Source organism: Bubalus kerabau, chromosome 5 (genome assembly GCF_029407905.1).
Source record: "Bubalus kerabau isolate K-KA32 ecotype Philippines breed swamp buffalo chromosome 5, PCC_UOA_SB_1v2, whole genome shotgun sequence".
Lineage (NCBI taxonomy): Eukaryota > Metazoa > Chordata > Mammalia > Artiodactyla > Bovidae > Bubalus > Bubalus kerabau.
Genome location: NC_073628.1, coordinates 46,963,595 through 46,979,014, shown reverse-complemented (window position 1 = coordinate 46,979,014; position 15,420 = coordinate 46,963,595). Strand labels below are relative to the sequence as shown.

At 44.4% G+C, this 15,420-nt stretch overlaps 1 protein-coding gene and 1 non-coding gene across 4 annotated transcripts; both read left to right on the top strand.

Annotated features, from left to right (window-relative positions):
* Positions 1–1,038: 1,038 nt before the first annotated feature.
* Positions 1,039–13,471, top strand: LOC129652708 (PRAME family member 8-like). Of its 3 annotated transcripts, none has more exons than XM_055581612.1 (4): positions 1,039–1,181; positions 10,363–10,681; positions 11,043–11,615; positions 12,574–13,471. In XM_055581612.1, exons 2-4 carry the CDS (start codon positions 10,395–10,397, stop codon positions 13,124–13,126), a joined length of 1,413 nt encoding a protein of 470 aa, XP_055437587.1. In that variant the 5' UTR covers positions 1,039–1,181; positions 10,363–10,394; the 3' UTR covers positions 13,127–13,471. The 3 variants fall into 3 exon arrangements, with proteins under 3 accessions (XP_055437587.1, XP_055437586.1, XP_055437585.1); XM_055581611.1 differs by lacking the exon at positions 1,039–1,181 and adding an exon at positions 9,636–9,657; XM_055581610.1 differs by lacking the exon at positions 1,039–1,181 and having other exon boundaries at positions 10,142–10,681.
* Positions 2,343–2,451, top strand: LOC129654444 (U6 spliceosomal RNA). The gene has a single exon (XR_008715508.1). It is a non-coding gene; the product is annotated as a U6 spliceosomal RNA (small nuclear RNA).
* Positions 13,472–15,420: the final 1,949 nt, after the last annotated feature.

The window sequence follows — 15,420 nt, the reverse complement described above, 5'->3', positions numbered from 1 at the left end:
GCAGTCCAAGAGACTTGCAAGAGTCTTCTCCAACACCACAGTTCAAAAGCATCAGTTCTTCAGCGCTCAGCTTTCTTCACAGTCCAACTCTCACATCCATACATGACCACAGGAAAAACCATAGCCTTGACTACACGGACCTTTGTTGGTAAAGTAATGTCCCTGCTTTTGAATATGCTATCTAGATTGGTCATAACTTTCCTTCCAAGGAGTAAGCCTCTTGTAATTTTATGGCTTCGATGACCATCTGCAGTGATTTTTGAGCCCAGAAAAATAAAGTCTGACACTGTTTCCACTGTTTCCCCATCTATTTCCCATGAAGTGATGGGACCAGATGCCATGATCTTCGTTTTCTGAATGTTGAGCTTTAAGCCAACTTTTTCACTCTCCTCTTTCACTTTCATCAATAGCCTTTGTAGTTCCTCTTCACTTTCTGCCATAAGGGTGGTGTCATCTGCATATCTGAGGTTATTGATATTTCTCCTGGCAATCTTGATTCCAGATTGTGTTTCTTCCAGTCCAGTGTTTTTCATGATGTACTCTGCATAGAAGTTAAATAAGCAGGGTGACAATATACATCCTTGACGTACTCCTTTTCCTATTTGGAACCAGTCTGTCGTTCCAGGTCCAGTTTTAACTGTTGCTTCCTGACCTGCATACAGATTTCTCAAGAGGTAGGTCATGTGGTCTGGTATCCCCATCTCTTTCAGAATTGTCCACAGTTTACTGTGATCCACACAGTCAAAAGCTTTGGCATAGTCAATAAAACAGAAATAGATGTTTTTCTGGAACTCTCTTGCTTTTTCCATGATCCAGCGGATGTTGGCAATTTGATCTCTGGTTCCTCTGCCTTTTCTAAAACGAGGAGTATCTCCTCACCACCGCCCCTCCTGACCTTGACGTGGAATAGCTCCTCTAGGCCCTCCTGGGCCTGCGCAGCCACCGCTGCTTGGACGTGGGGTTGCTCCTCCCACCCGGCGCCGGCAGGGGTAGCTCCTCCCTGCTGCCGCCCCTGGCCTCGTGCGGCTATAGCTCCTCTCCGCTTTTGCGTTGTCGCAGCTTGGCATTCTTGGCCGCCGCCCCTGACCTCGGACTTGGGGTAGCTCCTCCCGGCTGCCGCCGCCCCTGACCTCGACGTGAGGTAGCTCTTCCCGGCTGCTGCCCCTGACCTCGGACGCAGGGTAAGTCCTCTCAGCTGCTCCTTCGGTGTTGCAGCCTGGCGTTCTTGGCTGCCGTCCCTGACCTCGGACGTGGGGTAGCTCCTCCCGGCCACAGCCCCTGACCTCGGACATGGGGTAACTCCTCTTGGTCGCCGCCCCTTTGCATGGGGTCCTCCCGGCTACTGCCCCTGACCTCGGACGTGGGGTAGCTCCTCCCGGCTACTGCCCCTGACCTCGGACGTGGGGTAGCTCCTCTAGGCCACGCTCTGTGCGCTGCCGCAGCCGCTCACGCTCTGTTCTTAATGGTATCCTGCTACTGCTGCTAAGTCGCTTCAGTCGTGTCCAACTCTGTGCGACCCCAGAGACGGCAGCCCACCAGGCTTCCCCGTCCCTGGGATTCTCCAGGCAAGAACACTGGAGTGGGTTGCCATTTCCTTCTCCAGTGCATGAAAATGAAAAGTGAAAGTGAAGTCGCTCAGTCGTGTCCTACTCTTCGCGACCCCATGAACTGCAGCCTACCAGGCTCCTCCGTCCATGGGGTTTTCTAGGCAAAAGTACAGGAGTGGGGTGCCATTGCCTTCTCTGACTTAATGGTATAATTCAGACCTAATCTTAATGGTATAATTCAGGCCTAATCTTAAGGTTGAAAAGCAATGGAAGTGATGGTGTAGCTCTAAGTCAAAACTAAAGATCTGAGAACCAGGGAGCCACTTGTGTATGTACTGGAGTTTTCCAGGTTCAGGAGCTAGAGGCTCCAGTATTCATGGCCAAGAAGAGAGAGAAGGCGAACAGTTGCCTTTGTTCCATCCAAGCCCCCAGATGATAAAGTGATGCCCACCCATACTGGTGAGGGCTGATGTCTTGACTCAATTACTGATTTCAATGCTAATCTCTCCTAGGAGTTCCCTTGCAGATTCTCCTAGTGTTAATCTTTGACCTGTGATCTGGGCATCTCAACTCACAGTGAAGTTGACACATAAATTTAACCCTCACCGTGTGTCTAAACTAATGGAGACAAATAAAAAGTTTCCTTGCTAAGGATTCAGAGGCTGCAATTGTTTCTGATCTGATGGAAGGGGATATAGGGCTTAGAGGACCTTAGGCAGATCTTTGGTTCCCCCACAGTGAATATAATGATGCACGTACAGTTTATGGGATTTTTAGTAGGATCTAACGAGATATTTGCTCTCGCTTTGGCAGCACATATACTGAAATTGTAACGATACAGAGAAGTTTGTCATGGCCCCTGCACAAGGATGACACACAAATTCATGAAGCATTCCATATTTTTTAGGCTTCCCTGGAGCCTCAGCTGGTAAATAATCCATCTGCAATTCAGATGGGTTCAATCCCTGGGTTGGGAAGATCCCCTGGAGAACAGAAAGGCTGACCTCTCCAGTATTCTGCCCTGGAGAATTCCATGGACTGTATAGTGCATGGGTTCACAAAGAGTCAGACATGACTGAGTGACTTTCACAAAATGAGATATTGCCTGTTGAGGGCTGGGCTCTGGAGTTGTTGAACAAGAGCTCATTATTATGTAAGCACTTCACAATTTTTTTTTTTTTTTTTACAGTCTTCTCCCTCCTCATGAATAGCATGAGTCTTCATCCCTTGCACTTTGTTTCAACTTTGTTCCCACTGTTGTTTACAACAGAGGAAAGAAAAATCTGGATGCTGAAACTGGACTCACATATTACATGTGCTTACCAATGAGTCAGGATTCGTCCAGACTGTTCCAGTACCCAGTGCGGGGGGCGGGGGTGAGGGTGGGGGCTGGGGATGGGAGGGAGTAGGAGAGACTGGATTCATCTTCAGTGATAGACATTCTGAGCCTCAGGTCTCTAGGCCAGCTGCTTGTAGATCAGACCAGAGTGCAGGGGTTAATAGTCAGCCACCTGTTGCTCTGGCTAAGCCATGAGAAAAACCCCATGGGAAAAGAATAAAAGCAAAATATAGCAATGGGAGATGTGACCGGGGACACAGGACTGATTTTATCATAACACAACAGATACTTTCTGTGTGCCGAGACACTAAAAAAAAGTGACCTGGCCCCAAAGAAGAGGGCTCTTGATCCAAGAAGTCTTAAGTCCCCCAGTTCCATCTTTGAAACTTTAATTCTCTCTCTAGTTTCTTTTTCCCAAACTGTGCATCAACCACTTTCAATCCCTACCTGCTTCCCTGGCCACAGCACCTCAGAATAAAAATCAGTTTTGTAATCAGGAGTGTATACTTTAGAATTTTCAATAAACCTTGCTGTCCTGGAACTTCCCTGGTGATCCAGTGGGTATGACTCCATGCTCCCAGCGCAGTGGGCCCTGGTTCAATCTCTGGTCAAGAAACTAGATTTCATATCCTGAAACTAAGTATTTGCATGCCACAACTGAATGATCCCTCAGATTTCCCAGGTGGCCCAGTGACAAAGAATCTGCCTGCCAATGCAGGAGACACAGAAGACATGGGTTCTATCCCTGGGTCGGGAAGAACCCCTGGAGAAGGAAATGACACCCTACTCCAGTACTCCTGCCTAGAAAATTCCATGGATAGAGGAGCCTGGTGGGCTACAGTCCATGGGGTCACAAAGAGTTGGAGCAAACTGAACATGTATAGGCACACACACACACACACAATACCCACACACAGGGTCACAAGGAAGATCAAAGATCCTGTGTGCATGACTAAGACCCAGGGCAGCCAAATAAATAAATAAATAAATATTTAAAAATTTGTGTCTTCCGGTAATATCATTGAGTATAAATATTTGCTCAGTGGTTTATATAGAAAACACTCTAAAGTTAATTGAGGCAATATGCTATTTTTAAGAAGTCACGTGGGTAATTTAAAAATATTGTACTTGCTTAGAAGACTCAAAAAACAATGTGATTTAAAAACTGATTTTAGCCGTAAATGAACAAGAATTGTTTCTTTAAAAAAATATGTAGATCAACAAAATTTTGAGTCGAAAGATTGCCAAGGATATTTTTAATAGTTCACTTTAGTTCAGTTCAGTTGCTCAGTCGTGTCCAACCCTTTGTGACCCCACAGCCTGCAGCACACCAGGCCTCCCTGTCTATCACTAACTCCCGGAGATTCCTCAGACTCATGTCTGTTGAGTCGGTGGTGCCATCCAACCATCTCATCCTCTGTCATCCCCTTCTTCTGCCTTCAATCTTTCCCAGCATCAGGGTCTTTTCAAATGAGTCAGTTCTTTGCCTCAGGTGGCCAAAGTTATTTGAGTTTCAGCCTCAGCATCAGTCCTTCCAATGAATATTCAGGACTGATTTCCTTTAGGATGTAGACATTATATTTAGAGCATTTTTGGGTTCACAATATTATTGAATAGAAGGTACAGAAAGTTTTGTGAAATGAAGACATCTCTTGCCATTTCAATAAACAAGAAATGACACAGTCACCAGAGATTTCTATGGCGTCCAAATGTGAATGAGGGCTCCCAGACCTCCAGTCCAACAGATGTCACTGCTCCCCATGGTGATCTCTGAGGAGCTCAGGGAGTGAAAGAAGCAGCCATCTGGGGCATCTACCACTCCTTAAGTTGAACAAGGAAACAGGATTTGGCCCCAGAGAGCTGAGGTGCATATGAAAGGAATGAATTCAATGAGCCCAGAGGCTTGCATCTTCACATATGCAGTATGCTAAATTCCTTCACTTGAAATCTGATTTTTCTTACAGCAGCCCCTGGGATTGCAAAGTCAGACTGAGTGACTGAACAACAACAATCTTTGATGTTCAGACTGCCTTCTCCCTTTTTACAAATGTTATCACATGACTCCCCCTCCTGCCTTCTTGGAGCAGTTTTCTCAGAGCATCTGAGATTCTGTCTCCTGGGCTTGGGTCCTAAACATTGCTACCAAATAAAATCTCTCTCTACTTTCAGGGGGTGGCTAATGTTTTCATTGGCAGTTTCCATGTAACTCCTGGAACTCAGGTGAGTGGGGCCAGGACATGTGCATTGGGAAAAGGTCTCGGAAGAGCATATCAAATGACAAATACACAACCTAAAAGGTGAGAAATATGTTTTATTTGGTGACTACAGATTATAGGCAGAAGGGTGGCTTCTCAGATAGCTCTAAGGAACTGTTCAAAAGTTATAAGGAGGAAAAAAAAAAAAGTTATAAGGAGAGCCCGATGGGTCGCACAGAGTCGGACACGACTGAAGTAACTTACCTAACCTTACAGTATATAAAATCATTTGGTGTTAAAAAAAAAATCAGAAAATATCAAAGAATTATTGCACATGATAAAAATGATACATCTCACTAATTTTCATGCATTTTAAATTTTACTTATTTTGGCTGTTCTGGGTCTTCCTTGCTATGCACAGCCTTTCTCTTGTTGTGGCGAGCAGGGGCACTAGAGAAGTAGAAATGCACTGGTTTCTCATTTTGGTGGCTTCTCTCATTGCAGAGCATGGCGCCAGGGTGTATGTACTTCAGTAGTCACGGCTCCCAGGCCCCAGTCCGGTGCTTGTGGGGCTTGGGCTTAGTTGCTCTGCAGCCCGTGGGATTTTCCCAGACCAGGGATCTAACCTGTATCCCTTGCACTGACTGGTGGATTCTTAATCACTGGACCACCAGGGAATTTTTTCTTTCTTTTTTTTTTTTCTCTGTATGGAAAGAGGCAGGAGTCTGGTCTTATTGAAGTCATCCATGTGATGTTCATGGTGACCGCCTCAGGACACCGACCTTCTTCTCCTCCTTGAACTGCCCTCAGGGCACACTGTCTTGGGGCTGCAGTGGATGACGGCCTTTGGGCTGCAATAACCTTTGTTTACTGACATGGCAAGTGAAGTTATTGTCTCCAAAGGAAAGTGTAGGAGAAGACGGCAAGTGGAACTGAGGGAGAATGTCTACCGAGTCCCCGCTAGATGCACCTGCTCACTGGGTTACACAAATGAGGCAGGGAAAGCATTGTTTCACCAAAATTTATTCAGGCTCGTGATCCTTCTCCTCGAATTATCAGAGGGCTTCCTTGTAAATTCCAGTTTGAATAATAATTCTAAGTCAGTTCAGCAAAAAAACCCACTCTTGATATCTGTATAATCATAAAGGATTTGATTTAGGTCATACCTGAATGGTCTAGTGGTTTTCCCTACTTTCTTAGATTTAAGTCTGAATTTGGCAATAAGGAGTTCATGGTCTGAGCCACAGTCAGCTCCTGGTCTTGTTTTTGCTGACTGTATAGAGCTTCACCATCTTTGGCTGCAAAGAATATAATCAATCTGATTTCGGTGTTGACCATCTGCTGATGTCCATATATAGAGTCTTCTCTTGTGTTGTTGGAAGAGGGTGTTTGTTATGACCAGTGCATTTTCTTGGCAAAACTCTATTAGTCTTTGCCCTGCTTCATTGCATATTCCAAGGCCAAATTTGCCTGTTACTCCAGGTGTTTCTTGACTTCCTACTTTTGCATTCCAGTCCCCTATAATGAAAAGGACATCTTTTTTGGATGTTAGCTCTATGGTTTTTCCTGTGGTCATGTATGGATGTGAGAGTTGGACTGTGAAGAAGGCTGAGCGCCGAAGAATTGATGCTTTTGAACTGTGGTGTTGGAGAAGACTCTTGAGAGTCCCTTGGAATGCAAGGAGATCCAACCAGTCCATTCTGAAGGAGATCAGCCCTGGGATTTCTTTGGAAGGACTTATGCTAAAGCTGAAACTCCAGTACTTTGACCACCTCACGCGAAGAGTTGACTCATTGGAAAAGACTCTGATGCTGGGAGGGACTGGGGGCAAGAGGAGAAGGGGACGACAGAGGATGAGATGGCTGGATGGCATCAGTGACTCGATGGACGTGAGTCTCAGTGAACTCCGGGAGTTGGTGAGGGACAGGAAGGCCTGGCGTGCTACAATTCATGGAGTCGCAAAGAGTCGGACACAACTGAGCGACTGATCGTATCTGATCTGATCTGGTCTTGATATCTGGTCTCCCCAAGAATCTGATCAAACTTCCTCACTGCCACTATTAGTATCCAGTTCATCTGGGCTGCCCTCAGCAAAAAATCTACTAGTTTGGTTCAGCCAAGATCCTTTGCAGACCTGATTCCTCCTCATAGGCAATTACCAGCCAAGAAACACACTGCTTCTGAATTGTGAGTCCCTACCACCTGTATCTGTTGAAGTTGGATGACCTGAGATGCTAGGGTATCCTTATCTGTATTATCATTGTCCTAAATAAAATTTGATGTAGCCACTTACACCTGTGTCTGCGTCTGATTTTCCTTGGAAAGAACTCCCTCAGCTGATTACTGCTCAGGCAGGAAGCGTTCTTCAAGTATCCCCCAGATTCCCACATACTCAAGGATGACCAATTTGGAGTCTGACCACTTTTTTAGCTTCCATATCAGGCCTCGAGCTATTTTCAGAAAATTCATTTCAACTTTAAAACATTCTTCTTTTTGATCTCATAGTAACTGTGATCCCAGAGGAACATCACCACCTTGAATTTTGAAATTTCCACATTTCCACTAACATCACAGCCTTTTCCAACATTTATGTGATCTGACAATTGGAGGAGTCCTTCTCATCCCTTCAGCTATGACAGGAATGGGCGAATTTAATTCAGATGACCATTATATCTACTACTATGGGAAAGAATCTCTTTGAAGAAATGTAGTAGCCTTCATAGTCAACAAAAGAATCTGAAATGCAATACTTGGGTATAGTCTCAAAAATGACAGAATGATCTCGGCTCTTTTCCAAGGCAAACCATGGACATGTCCAATGATTGACATAAGTTTGAGAAAGCCCCAGGGGTTGGTGATGGACAGGGAAACCTGGCTGCGGTCCATGGGGTCACAAAGAGTCAGACACGACTGAGTGACGGAACTGAATTGATGCCCCAACGACTAACGCTGAAAACTGAAGTTGAACGGTTCTATGAAGACCTATGTGACCTTCTAGAGCTAAAAACAAAAAAAGATGACCTTTTCATCATAGGAGGCTAGAATGAAAATGTAGGAAGTCAAGAGTAACAGACAAGTTTGACCTTGCAGTACAAAATGAAGCAGGCAGAGGCTAACAGAGTGTTGTGAAAAGAACACACCTGTCATAGCAAACACCCTTTCCATTAACCCAAGAGAAGACTCTACACATGGATATCACCAAATGGTCAATACCAAAACAGGTTGATTATATTCCTTGTAGTCAAAAATGAGAGACTCTATATAGCCAGCAAAAACAAGTCTGGGAGTTGACTGTGGCCAGATCATGAACTTCTTGCCGAATTCAGACTCAAATTGAAGAATGTAGGGAAAACCACTAGGCCATTCAGGTCTAACCTAAATCAAAAAAGTGAAAGTCACTCAGTTGTGTCCGATTCTTTGAGACCCATGGACAATACAGTCAATGGAATTGTCCAGGCCAGAATAATGGAGTGGGGAGCCTTTCACTTCTCCAGGGTATCTTCCCAACCCAGAGATCAAGCCCAGATCTTCCACATTTCAGGCAATTTCTTTACCAGCTGAGCCACAAGGGAAGCCCAAGAACACTGGAGTGGATAGCCCATCCCTTCTCTAGTGCATCTTCCGGACCCAGGAATGGAACTGGGTCTCCTGCATTGCATACAGATTCTTTACTAACTGAGCTATCAGGGAAGACTCATGATTATACAGTGGAAGTGACAAATAGATTCAAGGGAATAGATCTGATAGATAAAGTGCTTGAAGAACTGTGGACAGAGGTTTGTAACATTGTACAGGAGGTGGTGATCAAAACCATCCCCAAGAAAAGAAATGCTAAAAGGCAAAATGTTTGTCTGAGGAGGCCTTAAAAATAGCTAGAAAAAAAAAAAAAAAAGAAGTGAAAGGCAAAGGAGAAAAGGAAAAATATATCCATCTGAATGCAGAGTTCCAGAAAACAGCAAGGAGAGATAAGAAATCCATTTTAAGTGAAAAATGCAAAGAAATAGAGGAAAATAATAGGGCAGGAGAGACTAGAGATCTCTTCAAGAAAATTAGAAATACCAAGGGAACATTTCATGCAAAATAATGTCTCTGCTTTGTAATATGCTCTCTAGATTGGTCATAACTTTTCCTCTAAGGAGTAAGCATCTTTTTATTTCAGTGGCCATATTAACAAAACTCAATCTATTTTGTATAGTGAATCACTGAATAAGTCCTAGATTCCCCCTCCCCCAATTCTTTTTCTTTCATGAATGAAAGATGAATGAATGATGATCTGACTCAATCAATTCATCTGGAGACTGGCAGTAACCCAATCAGGATGAACCTGAGGGATGCTCTGGAATCCAATCAGGTAATGCCTACTGATTGGAAGTTAGCAGTTGAAAGGAAAAAAGATGTGGTTAAAAAGTTCCATAAAATGCCCCAGCACCAAAGAATAGACGCAGAAACTTCTCACTCTGGAGTCACTCCTTGTGTTCTCCACCAAGTCTGAGGTCTGAGCAGCACCCCCACCCGACCACATCAGACCTGAGGGTCTGTGAGGGATGTTCTGCCAATGGCCAGCATGCAATGAATGGTATAACGCAGTTTGACATGGCATGGAGAGTTTACTTTTTTCTCTTCTTTAGGTTAAATTTAAATCTATCTTTTTGCCTCAAAGTATACTTTTGCTTCCATTCTAAACATTTTGATTTGTGCTTTGGTTTCTATTATTTAAAAGTCTTAACCAGCAGTTTTTCTTTTTAAAGACATCTGTTTCACATGCTGTTTCTTGACATTTAAGGTTTTTACTCTATACACAAATGGCATTCCCTTTACAAGTATCTCCTTAATCTTTCCCAGCTAAGTTGACTTTGGGAACTGAGGATGGAAGCTGTGTTCTGCATGAACTCCTGTCCCCATAGTTTGGGCTTTAAGCAATAGTTCTTTTTTTTTTCTTTTTTTCACCATAAAAACAGAGTCAGCTTTTTCAGTCTCCTGGTGCAGATGTGCAAGAGGGACATGCATTAAGGAAAGCAGTGGATGGAAACAGATGAGCCTCCAGTTGGCTTTCTTCCTTCCTGCAACTTGTTAGATTCTTGCTCTAGTGGCAGGATGGGGAGAGCTCTGGCCTTAGGGACACAAACCCAGACTGGAATCCAGACACACCGAAGTCTTCCATTCTGATTCATCATTGCCGGAGCAATGACTGTGACCTTGATTTGATTTCTCTGAAGTGTGGGGAGAGAGACTACCCTGATGGTTATGATTGTTCTGAGAAGGATGTCTTGTCTCTTTGCAGTTTCCCAGGATTCAATTCAGAGAAGAGTCAGGATGAGTGTTCACAATCCTCCCAGACTTGTGAACTTGGCAGCAATTGGCCTGCTGAGAGACGAGCCCTTAGCCATCTCGACTTTGGAGTTTCTGCCCACAGAGCTCTACCCACCACTCTTCATGGCTGCCGTCTTTGGCCGACGCAGGGAGACCCTGAAGGCTATGGTGCCAGCCTGGCCCTTTGCCCGCCTGCCTCTGGGGGGCCTGATGCAAAAGCCTCACCAAAGAACCTTACAAGCAGTGCTGGAAGGCCTTGATGTCCTGCTTGCCCAGAAGGTTCACCCCAGGTGAGTCAGATCCAGGGAGCCTGGCAGGGTCTTGGATTCCTGGAAGAGACACATGGTGCCAGGCAGAGTGGATTACCAAGTGGTGGACCAGAGGCTTCTGTAAAAGCTCAGAGGCTTTTTCAGAAGAATTGCTGAGATCATTTTGGGAAATCCCTTACAAATATATAATAGGAAGGATGGGAGAGAAAAAAGAGCTGGGGGAGAGGGAGCAAGAAAGGAAAGAAACACAACAAGTGAGAGCAGGACTGTGAAGTAAGAGCACAGACGGGGAAATGGGATGTTGCCTGAACTCTGAGGCTGTGGGTTCATTCAGTGTGGATTTTGGATAATCTCACCCCACCCATCTGCTGTTTCCCCACAGGAGGGGCAAGCTGCAGGTGCTGGACTTAAGGAATACCGGCCAGGACTTCTGGAACATGTGGTCTGGAGGCAAGGGCCACATGCCCTCAAGCTCACTGCTGGTTCCAGTGGCTGAGGACATGTCCAGGAAAAGGCACCCCTTGACTCCCTTAGAAGTGTACATAGAACTTTGTCTTATGAAAAAGCCCCTGGAGAAATTCCTTACCTACCTCTTCAGGTGGGTGGAGCAGAGAAAAGCCTCCATACACCTGTGCTGTAAGAAGATGAAGATTATTTCAATGTCCAAGGAAAATATGAAGAAAGTTCTCAGGATGGTGAAGCTGGACTGTGTACAGATGGTGAAACTGAGTTTCACCCAGAAGCTGTCCACCCTGGCCCAGTTTGCTCCTCTCCTAGGTCAGATGAGCAATGTTCAGAGTCTCATTCTCTCCCACATTCGTGGGTCTGCTGTTGAGGAGCAGAACCATCAGGATCTTCTGAAATTGACCTCTCAGATCCTCCGGCTGCAGAACCTCCGGGAACTCTGCATGGAAGCTCCATCCTTCCTTGAAGGCCGTCTGGACCAGATGCTCAGGTGAGGCTCTACCAGCAGCTGATTAACAGTGGACACAATGGTAGAATATCAAGGGAAGTGTCTCATCTGCTGCTCCACTGTGAAATGCAGTATTACAGAAGCACAGCAATCCAGGTGGGGGGAGTCGGTTACAGAAGCTCTGGAAAGGGACACCATGCTGGGAACCCACAAGTTAGGGGGCCTAGATCTAGTGCAAGTGTGTATGTGATTTCTTCTTGGGGAGAGATTTCTGTGTTCTGAAGATTTATGTATAGGTAAGCGAAGGGGGCATTGAAGAGGAAAATCACATCAGCCTGAGCGTTGTGAAAAGAACTCTGTGGTCACTAACCTGTGACCACAAGGAGCCTGTTTTAAAGTCCAAGTCAGTGACAGGTGGCCTTTTGCTGCATATAAGGTAATTAATACATGGGAAATGCATGGTTCTGGAGATGATGGTAGCAAAGCAGAGCCAAAAGAATGTAAAAAGTGATAGAAAGTTTGTAGATGTCATAGGGCTGGGAGTCCCTAAAGACTGGCAGCCCCTTTCTGCAGGTATGCCAAGAGCCTCACCTGGCCAGAGGTATATGACTGGCAGCTCACCCACAGAGTGGCGATCTAAATGAAAAGCATTTTTTATCTCATCTCCCAGAACTAACACTCTTGGTGTCCACCCTGATGGACACTTTGTGTCATGCTCTCCTCTGATCATGTTCTAGTGCATTCCATTATGTCTATTCATCCTGCTAAGGAAGTAGAGTGTACTGTACTCTGCTTGACAGATGAGGAAAGATGGCTTTCAAGATCATGTGAATGTGATCCAGTCACACTAAGAAAATGGCAGGACTCAACCTAGAATGAGACTGGACATTCTGGAATTTGAACTGTATCAGCTTTGGGCCAATCATTGAGTTCTCCTCTGGAACTCAACTGCTACTTTGGTTTCCCTCATCTAATTGCTTCTTCCCCCCCTCCACCCCAGGTGCTTGAAGACCCCCTTGGACAACATCTCAATCACCAACTGCCTGCTTACAGAATCAGACCTGACCCATCTGTCCTGGTGTCCAAAAATCTGTCAGCTGAAGGGCCTGAATCTTAGTGGCGTCACCCTGACCGACTTTAATCCCAAGCTCCTTCAAGTCCTACTGGAGAAAGTTGCAGGCACTCTGGAAGAACTGGACTTAAATCTGTGTGGGATCACGGACGTCCACCTCATGGGCTTTCTGCCTGCCCTGAGCTGCTGCTCCCAGCTCAGGGTCCTCACCATGTGCGGAAACCTCATCTCCATGGCTGTCCTGGAGAGTGTGCTGCGTCATACTGACAGGCTCCCTGATTTAAATGTAGAGCTTTATCCAGCCCCTCGGGAGAGTTACAGCTCTCTGGGTGTCCTTAATTTGGAGAGCCTTGCTCAGATAAAGGCTAAGCTAAGGGTGATCCTTACAGACTTAGAACGTCCCAGGAAGATTTGGGTTAGCCTCAGCCCCTGTCCTCACTGTGGTGATGACATGTGTGCTCACCTGAGTCCCAACACATAATTCTGTAATACACTGCCTAGTCGGTTGCTTCTATCAGAAGCTTTCTTCTGGACACTTGAAAACTGAAATCTAGGACATACATCCATTATGAAGGGAAAACACAGCCCTGGTTTCTGATATAAGCTCAGTGTGATTGAAAAACCGGATCCAGCAGGGGTGCAGGATTCCAAAAGGGAGTGTTGACTTGAGGAATTGATGTGACTTTTCTAGAGATGTGTTTATAGAGTCAAATATGAAACTGAGTTTCTGGAAGATTCAATCTGAGACACAGATGTTCAAGTTATTTCTGTATGCACACTTGTAGAAATGATCAGAAATAAAGAGACGTTCAGTGTAAATGATAAATGGCATCCGTGATATTATTCTGCTTTCTGTATTTACATCTCATGGATGTCCAGTTACTGGTGGAGTGGAAGCCCTCTGTTGCGTATCATCTGAAACTCCATCATTCCCTAGTTATCTTTTTTCTTCATGGTTTCCTTACTTAGTTCTGGTGGTTAATACAAACAGCAAAGGAAATACACTCAGTGGTCCTCAATAGCACATCCTGTCAAGAGTGGGTACTTACATGCATATTCCTATGAGAAAAACACTAAAATCATACAGGCATGAAATATGGTTTTGTTATGTTTATACCAGAAGTATATTTCAGAAGTATGTCTTTTGAAGGCTAGGTCATGTCAATAAGTTTTATTTTATTCCCATACCTACTCTTGTTCTTCCCTATCGAGGAAGACTTAGTAGAGCATGTTTTGACATCAGCATATCAAGATGTATAATAAAATGCCTTTACACCATATAACTTATAGTTGGCCATTTTTATTCTCAGCTCCCTACTCTCTCCCTCAATCAGCTGCAGATTCATTATAAAATATTTCTTATGATTCTCTGGATCTCCTGTCTTACTAGTCTATAATGATGCAGAAAATATTTTTCCCGGATCCCTCTTCTCATATCTAGATATGTACTATTACAAATATTCTCTATGTGGTTTTAAATGTGATTGATAGCCTCAAGATATTTACCTATGTTAGAAGCCTGGGTTCCCATTGGGTACTGCAGGAGACACTATTTTATAAAGTAGATGGGCTATGAGTTATATAGCTAGTTAAATTTATAAATTCATAATACACTGAAGAGAGGCACAAGACATGAACCATTTGAAAAAAAAGTTAGAACAAATTAAATAATGATTAGTGAAAATCAATTGTGGTCCGGTGGCAGTAATTCATCAAGTCCACAGGGGAGCTGGAGAAGCCAAATTCGGGAGGAATGTCAAAAGAAGCCCATTTGGCAGTCTATTGTCATCATGCTGAATAAAATTTGTCTTCAACACTTAACCCCGTGTCTGTCTCTGATTTTCTTTGGCACAATGATGAAAGCTCAGGCAGGAAAGATCCTTCTGAATATCCCCCAGATTCCCGCATACCCGAGAATGACCAACTTGGAATCTGGCCACTGTGGCAGAGCTCCATATCAGCCCATGAGCTTTCTTCAGAGACTATTTTCTGATTGATTGATTTTGTTTTGGCTGTGCTAGGTCTTCCTTGCTGCATAGCTTTCTCTAGCTGTGGTGCACACAGCTGCTCTTCATCGCAGTGCTCGGGCTTCTCCTTGAGGTGGCGTCTCTCATTCTGGAGCACAGGCTCCAGTCCACAGCCTTAACTTGTTGCTACACATGGGCTCATGGTTGCTGCTCATGGGCTTAGTTGCCCTGTGGTATGAGACATATTCCTGGACCAGGGATTCAACTGGCATCCCCTGCACTGTAAGATAGATTCTTAAACTCTGGACCATCTCAGAAGTCCCAGGTTTTTTTTAAAAAAGTTTTTACTGAAGTATAGTTAAATCATTGTGTTTTTACTTAAACACACAATTAAAAATAAACACAATTTAAACACACAATTAAAAATAATTTTAGTTAAATTATTGTGTCTCATCTTAACTGTAGGGCAAAGTGACTCAGTTACACACATATATATATTTTTTTTCATCATGTTTATGTTTAAAATGTCATGAGTAGAATCCATTTTAATGCTTTTTATGTAAAGGTCATGAGAGAAATATGGTGAAACCAATCTTCCCCAAAGTGACTCAGACAGAGAACACCCTTCAGGGAGTCTTCACCTTGGTGGTCAGAGGTGTATAAGAATTGTTCAGGCATCAAATAACTGGGGTGCGTGAGAGGCATGGAAAATTCTTATAGATGGATAAAAGGTCCCCCTTTGCATGTGACATTCAGCTTCAAAGAAATCCTTGTATGATGCGTCTCAAAGTGGAAGTCATCCCTGAAC